General features: G+C 57.2%; 1 protein-coding gene and 1 non-coding gene across 4 annotated transcripts; both read right to left on the bottom strand.

Moving 5' to 3' along the window:
- Window positions 1–435: 435 nt before the first annotated feature.
- LOC118355919 (melanoma-associated antigen D4) lies at window positions 436–8024 on the bottom strand. Of its 3 annotated transcripts, none has more exons than XM_035725352.1 (13): window positions 7873–8024; window positions 6661–6871; window positions 5546–6379; window positions 4993–5196; window positions 4822–4885; window positions 4519–4598; window positions 4038–4129; window positions 3317–3396; window positions 3190–3232; window positions 2687–2749; window positions 1615–1729; window positions 844–1274; window positions 436–653 (listed from the first exon to the last, which is right to left on the bottom strand). In XM_035725352.1, exons 2-13 carry the CDS (start codon window positions 6868–6870, stop codon window positions 644–646), a joined length of 2226 nt encoding a protein of 741 aa, XP_035581245.1. In that variant the 5' UTR covers window position 6871; window positions 7873–8024; the 3' UTR covers window positions 436–643. The 3 variants fall into 3 exon arrangements, with proteins under 3 accessions (XP_035581245.1, XP_035581247.1, XP_035581246.1); XM_035725354.1 differs by having other exon boundaries at window positions 6661–6958; window positions 7873–8011; XM_035725353.1 differs by having other exon boundaries at window positions 6661–6901; window positions 7873–8011.
- LOC118356598 lies at window positions 1980–2109 on the bottom strand. Its single transcript, XR_004819860.1, has one exon. It is a non-coding gene; the product is annotated as a small nucleolar RNA SNORA11 (small nucleolar RNA).
- Window positions 8025–11314: the final 3290 nt, after the last annotated feature.

The following is an 11314-nucleotide window of genomic DNA, read 5'->3' as shown; positions in this document are numbered from 1 at the left end:
GTCCATCTGAGGGAGGGACGAGGTGCTGAAGTTGTGTGGAGGAGGAGGGAAGGGTTCCAAGATGGCGCCTCCAAAGATGGGGTGGAGGAGGTGGGTCTTGGTGGATGTCTGTGGACCCTGTTCCTTGGTGGGAGGGACGGTGGCACCAACCCACAGCCTTCCACACCATCCCTTTTCCTGCCACCGCCCCCACCACTGGCGTCTTAACTGGGGTTGTACCGTGGAGGAAATCATGTCACTATGTGGACAGGAGCCTCTCGAAACTCATGGCCTAGACACTCAGCTGGCATCTCCACATCTTCTCGGCGCCCTCCCCACACCTGCTGCCTTCCAGGCAGAGGCGGGCAGTGTCTATGTCGGAGCCCCCAGCCACGTGCCGCTCAGAGCACCACGTGCACAGGTACGTGCGCAAATAAAGGAGGAAACGTCCCAAGTAATTTTGCAACTTTACTGTAACACTGATACCAAAAACATGAAAACACGACAAAAGCGCACAACAAAAGCACACAACAAAAGCAGGAAGGGCAAAGGGAGCTTCATCTTGCATGCCATCTTGGATGGGCAGGTAGAAGCTGCCTAGAGTGCTGTGTGAAGGAGGGATCCGAGGAGGCACTCTGGCTTGATGAGGGACAGCCGCGGTTCATCAGCGTTGTCTGTAACACAAGACACAAAAGCAGAACTATGAACAGACATGAGACGGGGGGGGGGGGCAAGGGGACACGAAGAAACAAACAAGTGTCTCTCACAACTCCTTGTTCCCCCACTGCACCACCCAGGCCTGCCCCCGACTTGACTTCTCACAGCCCCTCCCTCGGAGTTTCAGGTATCCACTGCAAATCTCACTGGATCCAGGAGAAGAAGTTGGCACTCGTTCTGGCGGCATTTCTGGTCCGGATGGTGGAGCTGGTGCTGGGCCCATCTAGAATGCTGGTGCTGGCCCCACCGTTGGTGCCACTGCTGACGCCAGCTCTCCACGTGGCTCTCCGGTTGGCACGGTTGCTATTCAGAATGTACTGATGGTATCTGGCCCAGAAAGCGAAGGGGATCCTGGCCCAGGCGTCGCCAAAATCTCCATCCTCATCCCAGGTCAGGAGCTCCACCTGTATGTCATCCCAGCTCCAGCGTCCAATCAGAGCTTCATCCCCGATGTTCATCTGGGCTCTCATCTGGGCCCTGGCATGTTCCTCAGCCATATCCACATCCATCGTCTTGAAAGCATCATCCACAGCCTCCAAGAAATGAGCCTTCCATTCCCGGGGGTCTCGGTTCTGATTCTGCAGTGGAGTAACAGACACCATCCGCACAGCTACCCCACATTCACCGAGCACCTGCTTCCTGCCATACACCCTCCCGTGGGCTGGGCATGGTCACGAGGCAAGTCGAGGCCACTGGAATCCGACTCTCCTATGACTCCGTGCCAGCCCCGGGGCCTCACCCCATCCCTCACACTTACTGCACTTGTGAACTTGGGCAAGTGACCTACTTAGGAACCTGTCTGGATCCTCACTGGACCAACAGCCTGAGGGGGAGGCCGTAGCCAAGAAACAGAGAGGGTATGGCAAGCACCAAACTCACACCACACTGCCTGGCCCCAAACAGAGGCTCCCCTGTTACCTGGGCGATGAATCTCAGCACCCTCATCTTGCTGGTCTCGTGGCGGGCTCGCAGGCCCCAGAGGAATTCATACTCGGGTGGGCTGCTGTTGGGGATCTTCTTGTATTCCAGGTACCTCAGTGCAAGAGGAAGAGAAACATTTGCTTCCAGCCAGGCAGAACTGTCGTCGCACCAAGGGCTCCCGGGTAGGCCCTTCCCAGTCCCAATACTGCAGCCCAGCTCCTGCGGGAGGACTGTCCTGGCCCTCCGGCCCTCCGGCCCATGCTCACTCCCAGGGTTTCTGCCTCCAGGACTGAGGCCTACAAAGCCCCAGGCCGCTCGCTGGTCCTGCCCAGAAGAAGCCACGTGGAGGTGCGGGGTGGGACACGTGTCGGGTATCTGTTTGTAGGAAGGCCACAAGTTTCAGGCCCTTTGTCACAATGAACCCAGATGCCCCTCGGGTGTGTTGTAAACCCAGGAGCCATTGCTTCAGGCCCTCTGCTATGAGCACACTCCATCGCAGGCTCCCGTCCACGGCCTGGTGGAACCCTGGGACAGTCCGCCATAGAAGAGGATCGTAAAGGGGGGAAAAGCGGCACACTCCGTGCGTACTCCCCACTCTGCGTGTGTGCGCATGCGCGTGTCTGGGCTAGTCTGTTGTGCCTGTGTGAGTGCACGCCTGTGTGAGGACTGAGGACAGGGTGGGCCTGACCGGAAAGTTAGGAGGGCTGGGCTCCAGGACCAAATGGGCCCCTTACCAGCTGGGGCCAAACTCAAGACTTCTACTCTCCGAGCCCCAGGTTCCCAGGATGTAAAGCAGGAGACATTCGCCAGACGCCCACAGGGCAGGTACCAAATGGCACGGTGGTTCTAATACACCTTGCGCCGTGTCCTCTGCCGACTTCGACTCCCTTTGCCCAAGGCTGCGCTGGAATTCCACTCCCTGCCAACACTCACATACCCCGCCCACCCTCACACCAGAGACACCTATCCCTCTGGCTCTAAGATCTGGCACAGGGAATGGCTTGCTCAGCCACATCAGCCCACGAGGAGTACACGAGTGTGGGACGAAGTTAACTTGGCCACTACTTACTTCTGCTTCACGAAGTCCTCCGTAATGAGCTTCCTCAGATCTCCAAGGAATGGGTGCCTCACCCTGAGGGCCAGGAAAGGAATCCATGACTACACACAGGGGCGGTGCCCAGAGGTGGGCAGGAGCACTCCCTAGCAGGATGGACAGCTTCCAAGTCTGTGTGTGTGTCGGGGGGGGGGGGGGCAGCGCATCGCCATGGAGGCCTGGGGTGGCAGCAGGGGCCACAGGGCCACATGTCAGGGATGCCCTAGGCAAGGGTGTGATCGGAACCCCTAATTCTGATGGGTTCTCTTGGGTCCCATCTGGGGACAGAGAGGGGACATGGAGCAGAGACGGGCTGAGAGTTCGGGACCATTTCCCCATGCACCCCAGCGGGACCCTCTGCGCTCTACCCAGGCCAGGAGGTCCACTCCCCTGCACCAGGCCCCCAGGCTAATCCCACCCCGGGGCCACCGGTGCCCAAGGACAACACCAAGGGGCGGGAGCCGAGAGCCCAATCATACCCAGGGCGCAGTCCCATCTTGCGTAGTGCCTCCCAGAGGACAGCTGTGAGGGGAGAAGAGCCACAAGTATTCAGCACACAAAGCTGGGACTGTGGGCAACCCCCCAGCTGTGGGTCCAGCCACTCACCCTCGCTGGCACGGTTGCCATTCATGAAAATGACTCCCAGAATCACCAAGAGGAGGCTCAGCCTGGGAGTGTCCTTGGTCCTGAAGGTGTAGAAAGAGGGATCCTGTCCAGCAGCCATTTGCCCGAGGGACTAGGGCTGGCTCACCCAACTAGCTCTTCCCGGATGGCTGGGCTACCGGGCCATTCTTCCCACTCAACATATGGCTTGCTCTCTCATCCAGACCATTCATTCCTCTGTCTGAGACTGAACCGCTTCACGCCTCAAACGTGGATGCGAACACTCCCTCCCAGAGTTCCGTCCAGGATGGGGTCAGGCGGGGAGCCGCCACTTGGCAACAGTGTGTCCAGAGGCACATCCAGACCTTCCCTGCCCTTTGAGCGTCCGAAGTTACACTGGATGGGAAGCTTCCTTCCCCCCGGATCACTCTGCCAAGCCCAGGCCAAGCGCGTAGCAGGAAGAGGCAGGCAACAAGGAGCCTGCTTTCCTAGGAAGATGGGGCGGGGAGGTGGCAGCGGGGGGAGGGGGGGTGGACGTGGGGGTCCTGAGAGCAGCAAGGCTTCACCCCAGGCCACTTCCCCTTTCATCCCCTAATTACTGGGCACCACTACCTGTGGGTGGGAGCTGTGCGAGGCACCAAAGCTCTGTTTTCCCGTTTCTCTGAGGGGACGGGGAGGGGGAGGCACCAGTGAGGAAGGCCACAACCCTCCTGCCCTTTCTTACTTTCCCAGGAGGCGAGCTGAGGAATCCCGTGTGCACACAAGAATGTACAGGTGTTCTTCCTTGTCAATTTCCTTCAGATGGATCCCAAACTTCTACATGGGGTAGGAAACAACATGAGAGCAGAAACCCACACTGCCTGTCCTGCAGGCAGTCCCTCAGTTCCCCGTTAGAACTTTCCCTCACCAGGGTCGCTGAAGTTATGGGGAAGGCTCGAGAAGACAGGCTGCAGAGGGACTGCCCTGTGGGAGCTCTGGCACTGGCCAAAGCAGTAGGACCCACTTCAGGAGAGCAGGGACACTGAAAGAATCTGAGGGAGAGGAACCCTCCGGGGAAGCAAGTATGCAGTGGACGCTCCCAGGAGGAGAAGCTGGGGAAGCCTTCCCGGAGCAGGTAGTACTGAAAGGGGGCCTCAAGGGGCTGCAGGGCTCAAGGCTTCCCTGCAGCTCTTGTACCACAGTGAGCTGCCCGGGCACTCGCCCACCTTCTCCAGAGTATATGTTGCTCGTTCAATGATCTCAGGGAAATGTTCGTCGTATTCTCGGATGACGTCCTTCATCATGTCTGCAAGAGGCGAGAGAGGTGGAGAGAGCACCTGGGCTGAGCAGGGGCCAAAGAGCTGCAGCAGCCCCTCGGTCAGCCCTGCTGAGGGGAGCACCGTCGGGACCCCCTCCCCGACCCATACTGTGCAAATGGAGCGATCAGCTGGGTGTGCTCGGTGGAGACAGCTGATGCTGGACGGGACAGTGGAAGGGCAGAGCTCGGGGAGGGTGCCCAGGTTGCCCACCTGAGCGCTTGATGGGGATCTTCTTGTAGTCCTTAATCATCAGATATTTCACCAACTTATTCGCCTGGAGAAGGAGGAGCACACAGGGAGATCAAGACACGGGTGACCTCCAAGAACTGGCCCACAGGAGAGGAGAGGAGGGAGATGGGGGGGGAAAGGCAGGTTTCTTACCCTCTCTTGCAGAAGGGTCACGTTCCGGGGTGGCAAGCACAGTACGTGTCTTGAGGGTACCTGGGACCTCAGGGCCATTGGGGGCCGGGGAGCCACCTGAGCCCGCACCGTCAATGGGGGCTGCGATGCTCTCCAGGTCTGTGGGACCGCAGGAGGCTCTCTCTCCTCCTCGCTGCTCTCATATTCGTCATCCAGGTGCTTGGACTATAGCGTGAGAGAGAGGAGAGACCCAGGGCTACCAGGCTGGCCATGCAAAAGTGCCCTGCACACATCTTAACCAGAGCAGGTACTTGGAAATCAAGTAGTACAAACAGCAGATGACGTGTGCTGAGTGCTTACTACGTGCCCGGCACTGAGCCAACCTCTTCTCCCTCCAGGCCTGAGGGCAGAGACTTTGTGCAGTCAGAGCACACTACTGCACTGTGTTGGACAAACATGCGCAAGCTGAGACAAGGGGGAGAGGGGAGGGGGCGGGAGGGGAGGGGGCAGAGAAGAGGACTGAGCAGAGAACGGAGGGGAGCAAGGGGGGCTGGAGATAGCAGGGAGGTCTCACCTTCTTGGTCCTCTTGCCTCCCATCCTGACCCAGGGCTCAGCACTGTGCTGAGCGGTGGCAGCTGCACCCTCGGGCTCAGGGATGCTCGGGGCCATCTTGGCCTTGGTGGCAGGGGCTGCCACAACATTCTGAGGCTCCACCCACCGAGTCTTGGCCAGAGCCTTTCCGGACTTGGTCGTCTTGGGCCGGGTGGCTGCCCCTTCCCTAGCAGGTGCTGCCGGGGGCACCCCTGAGGAGGCAGCACTGGGGCCCTCTGGGGCAGCCTCTTGGGCTGGGGCAGGTCTCTTGGGGCGTGGGAAGGCCATGCCACTGACACCTGCCGGCTGGGTGAAATCAAAGACATCGTTCTGACCCAGGAAGGCTGTCTTGGGCCGGGTGGCATCCATCTCACTAGCACAGGGAGCCTGAGCGAAAGCACAGGCGGTACTAGGGCCCTCGGTAGCGGCCTCCTGGGCCTGGGAGGCCGTCTGGGGCTGTGTGGACGTTGCCGGAGCCCCCGGGGCGGCCACCTCACTGTTGACTAGCATCTGGGAGACGTGCGGAGCAGCACGGGTTGTCTCAGGGGCGGCTGCCTGAGCCTGGGCCGCAGAGGTCACGGGCTGGGTAGCTTCTCCTGAAGCCGGGTCTGTGGCCACCGGGCGGTGAGCGACCACCTGATTATAGGTCGCACGGGCGGCAGCAGCGGCGGCCCTAGCAGCACGGTTGGAGGCGGCCGCGCGGGCTACGTTGGCGGCACGGGCGGCAGCCTCATTGGCAAGTGTCTCTGGATCCAGCTGAAATGCCTCCATCAGAGTCCTAGCCAGCATAGGGTTTTCCAGTTCCCAGGGCTCATTCTGTAAGGCCAGAGAGAAGGGTAGGGGAAGGCAGACAGCTCTCCGTGCTCCCATCATGCTTTCCTGTGCTGGCCAGCCTCCTCCCTGCAGCCAGCTCCCACCACCCCCCAAGACCTTCCCAAGCCCCCTTTCTCGGAGCAGGAGAGGGAAGGCTGGGGAAGCTGGGCAGTCCTTCCCCCTCAACCCTCCCTTTCATCCACCACCCCACCCCCCTCCCCAGCAGCTTGGGCGGGGAGGGGGAGAAGGCCCAGGGCCAGCAGGTGGCCCACCAGGGGCCTCACCGATAAGATGCGAAGGCCTGGACCCAAGCTCCCAAAGGCTCTGAGGATACGGATGTCAAAGCTGGTGAGCGTGCCGTAGCCTCCAAAAGCACCGAATTCTTCATAGTCGTTTCCTTCAACCATCTCCTCCTCCCCGACTTCATCACTACCCTCGTCCATGTCTTCAACGTTGTAGGTTTCCGATTCCATGCGGTAGCTTCCCTCAGCCATGCTGGGGGTCCCAAGGAGAAGAGAGCTCAGCCTGGGAGGGAGGGTGAGGCCTCTTCAGGGGGAGGGGGCGGGATCCAGTGGGATCTCTCTGGAGGTGGGGGGGCGGCAATCATCAGGTTACTAGGCAGTAGGCGGTGGTGGAGGGGGCGGGGGGGGGACGCGGGGGGGGGAGGCGGTATCTGTTGGGTTAGATTCTGTCAGAGAATCTAACAGAGCTCTGGGAGAGGGAGAGAGGTGGTCGGAGGAGACCCCGCACTTAAAGGGGAGTTTAGGATGGGCAGGCTCCCCATCTCAGCGGCTAGATTTGAATAGGGGGTGGACTGGCGGGCTTAGGTCTGAAGAGTCCCACAGGGGATGTGCATTGAGACAGGGAGAAACAAAGGGCTTTGATTTGACGATGAAAGGGGAGCAGATGACATGAGAGGGCTTAGACAACAGGGGCCCCGGAAAGCTTATGGGAAACTGAATCCAGAGACCCTCTGGCTAGGTCCGGGCGGGGGAGTTCAGCTGATTCAGGTCTGGGTTGGGCTCATACAGGAGGAGCTCCAGGGGTGGGGGGGTGGGGGCTCGGACTAGGTGAGGCATGGATGGGAGCGCTAGAGGTCTCAAACCCCAGGATGGCAACTCCAGGAAGGGGGCAACGGGGTCAGCTGGTTGGGACTGATCCAGGAGTCGTTGGGGTGGGGGTAGGGCCTCCGCTCTAAGGAAGCTCAGCAGGGAGCACACGGGTCTGCTAAAGGGGTTCGGATCGCGGGCTCCGGTATAAGTAGGGCTCAGATCAGAGAGCCCTGCGTCTCCTGGCGGGAGAGGGCGGCGGGGGGTGGGGGTGGGGGTGGGGGTGGGGGTGGGGGTGGGGGAGGGTCCTACCTAGACCGTGGGTCTAATAGGGCTCGGGTTCTGAGTGCCTGGGCTTTGTTCAGATCCGGGTGTGGGGGTGGGGAGGGCGCAGCGTGCCGGGTTCCACTCGCCCTCTCCCGGTCCGGTCTGAGGCTGGATCCTTACCTTCCCTGGGGCTCCAATGGCGTCCGTCCTCAGCACCAGGAACCCCGCAGCCGCGCCCTCGCCTACTGCTGCCAGCACAGCAGCTCCGACCACCCCGCCCCTTTTCTCCGCGCACCCCCCGCGGCTGGGCAGCCTGCGCATGCGCGGACCCCTCCAGCCCGCCCGCTTTCCCAACAAAAGCCCTCTCCACCAGGTCCCCAGTGCGCATGCGATTCCGCGAGTGGGTGGGCGGGGAGGGGGGGTTTTCTTCTTCCCGCCAGATACCCCTCACCCCTCCTCTGACCCGAGGCGCGCGCACTCACAGCCTGTGTGGTGCACTTGGACCACCCAATCATCTACCCTCGATCCCCGCACTTTTGCACAAATGCTTCTCTTCCCTGCCCTCCCCGTTCCCGCTAAGTTCCTCCAGTGTGGTCTGGAATACACTGCCTGGCTTCCCCAGCATGACCCCTAGGTCACAAGCACAGAGGTCTCTAGCTGGGTGTCTAACTGTATGTAACAAGGGGAATGGAAATGGCCAGAGGATGCCACTTGCCTTTGTGTTCCCCAGCACTGTCCATCTCTATGGCCCCCGGCCACAATGGGAACATCTGCTTCCCCAGCTACTCTTTATGCAGCTTGGGCATCACAGCACTATCTGCGCTGGGGCTCGTCTTCCTCTCACGGCAGCCCTGGGAGGTGGATGTCAGCATCCCCATTTTACAGATCAGAAAGCTGAAGCACAGACACACCGCATGAATAGACAAGGCCACAGAACCAGTCAACAGAAAATGCAATATAGTGGTCCTGAATCTTCCTGACTCCAAACCCCATGTCCCAGTAGTGCTGGCCTGGGGACTGAGGCAGGCACCCCTCTCCAGTTTGAGCGACCGATTCACACCTCCCCGCACCACCCCCCACACACACACCTCTCCTGCCCTGCCAACACTTGTCCCAAACAAGCCAAGTTTGTGCTGTCTGAGACCCAAGCTCAAGCTCTGCATCCAGGACACAGGTAGAGACCCCCCCCCCCCGCAGTCTCCACCCCTTGCCTACTCTAGGTGGGTCCATCCAGCTGGGGGAATTGCTCCTTGGAGTCCACTCCCTGCCCCAACTGTCAGGCCTCTTCGCTGTGAGTGGCATGAACACGCTGCCCCTGAGGCCTTCCTGGTGCCCGCTGGAGCAGCCAGGACAATCAGGCACTTGTGTGTCTGAGCCATGGCAAGCCCCGATTCAAAGTAAATGTTTGCCCGGGGTTCCTTCCAGGGCGGGGGCCTGGGGCAGCTGTGGTCTTGTGGAAAGAAGCTGGGCTGGTCTTGAGAATTCCAGGGATGGAGTTATGGGCCAGTCTGTTGCTAGCTGTGTGAACCTGCTCAGGTCACTGGACATCTCTGAGCCTGGTTTCTCAATATGCAAAATGGGAAGCACAGGAAGCACTTACCCAACCCAACACATGCTGCTATGCTTCCAGAATGACTGGAGGAACTGCTTTGGAGGGAGAAGATGCTATGTTTCCAACTCAAATCGAACCTGTGCTTTTTACAAAATCCATGGTGGACTTTTATATTTGTTTTTAATGTCAACCTCTCCGGGACGCCTGTGCATGAATGGAAGCTATTGCTAGGACCACAGCTTTTACTCTCCAGTGACCAATGTCAATTCTGGCTGGTTGGATGGCTTTCCTCAGCTGTTGCATAGCAACCTCCGCTGTCAGCAGCCTGTATCTCTTCAGCCCTTCCTGTGTAACACGTTTCTGTGGGAGGTGACCAGACCCTAGAAATGAAAGCCTTGACAAACTGCTCAGTGGTAATAGAAAATACTAGGTTCCCATCTCAAACTGAACCTGTGCTTTTTACAAAAAATCATAGTGGACTCTTATATTCGTTTTGTTTGCCTGCTTTATTATTTTAAATTTTTTTTCCTTTCTTCCTCCTTTTTAAAATTGAGATATAACTGACATATAACTTTATGTTAGTTTCAGGTGTACAACATAATGATTCAAATTTTTTATATATTGCGAGGTGACCACCACAGTAAGTCTAGTTAACATCCATCACCATACATAGCTACATCTTTTTTCTTATGATGTGGGCTTTAGTTACGTTCGTTTTTATATCAGCCTCTCTCTCTCTCAATGCTATATAACTATTTATGCTACTAACTCCAAAATCTACAGCCCCAGTTTGAACTTCAACTTTGAGATCCAAATCCATATACTCATTCTCCTACATGACATCTCCGCTTGGATGTCTCGAGGGCTCTTCATAGTGAGTCTGTCTAGAACCAGTCCCTTGGTAAACCTACTCCTCCCACATAGTCACACTCCCTGTTTCTTTTGTTTTTAAAATTCCCATCTTCACCATCTCAGTAAGTGGCACCATTATCCACACAACTACTCACTGCAGAAAATGGAAGTCCGCTACCACCACTCCCCCTTGCTCATACACTGCACCCTGACGGGAAACCTCCACAGCTCTCCGGAACTACCTCTCTGTGTGGCTCTCCTCTCCCTTACTTCCAGCAAATTCTAGTCGCGTTGGCCTCTCGGAATTCTCAACTCTGTCTCCTTCACTCAGGTTCTCCTCTGGGCTCCGTTTGTGTTCAATCTCTCCCGTGCTGTAGCCTGCAAACTCTATCCAGGCAAGAAGTTGGGGGAGTTGGGCAATCTGAGGGCTCACCATGTTAGTTTCCCTTCTCTCAGGGATCACTGTCCTGTGTTGTTGCCTGTGGTGCCATGAGGTAAAGCTTTATAATTGTTTTGGTTTACCAGATATTTCGGTGGGAGAGTATATCGGGTTCCTGTAAATCCATCATGGCTAGAGGCATGATGGTATAAATTTTTTTTTTTTTTAAATCTGAGTTTTTTTTCACTGAGCCATATGGTTTTAAGATGTGTTTACTTTGCTATGCATGCACTGAAGATCTACCAAAGTGACTATGCACAGATATTGCATGGTGTGTATTCATGACATTCTTCCAATCTGCTCCCCTTCCCTCCTAAGAAAGTGGGAAACCAGAAAAAAATATAGAACCATTCAGGACCAGAGGTGAGAATTACAGAGAACTTCTCATCAGAAACAATGCAAGTTATAAGAAAGTGGCATACCATCTTTATAATAGTGAAATAATTAATAACTATCAACTCAGAATTTTGTACTGAATGCATATCTTTCTAAAGCGAAGTTGGGGGGCGCCTGGGTGGCTCAGTCGGTTGAGCTTCTGCCTTCAGCTCAGGTCACCATCCCAGGGTGGTTCAGTCCGTTGGGCTGAGCCCTGCCCCGTGTTGGGCTCCCTGCTCAGCGGGGAGTCTGCTTCTCCCTCTGCCCCTCCCCCTGCTCATGCTCTTGTGCTCTCGCTCTCTCTCTCTCAAATAAATAAAATCTTTCAAAGAAAAGTGAAGTTGAATTAAAAGTTTTTTCGTACTTACCTGAGTTGAAATAATTCATCATCACTGGGTACACGC

This window comes from Zalophus californianus, chromosome X, assembly GCF_009762305.2.
Source record: "Zalophus californianus isolate mZalCal1 chromosome X, mZalCal1.pri.v2, whole genome shotgun sequence".
NCBI lineage: Eukaryota > Metazoa > Chordata > Mammalia > Carnivora > Otariidae > Zalophus > Zalophus californianus.
Note: the sequence above shows the minus strand (reverse complement) of the source record. Positions and strands in the feature narration are given on the sequence as shown.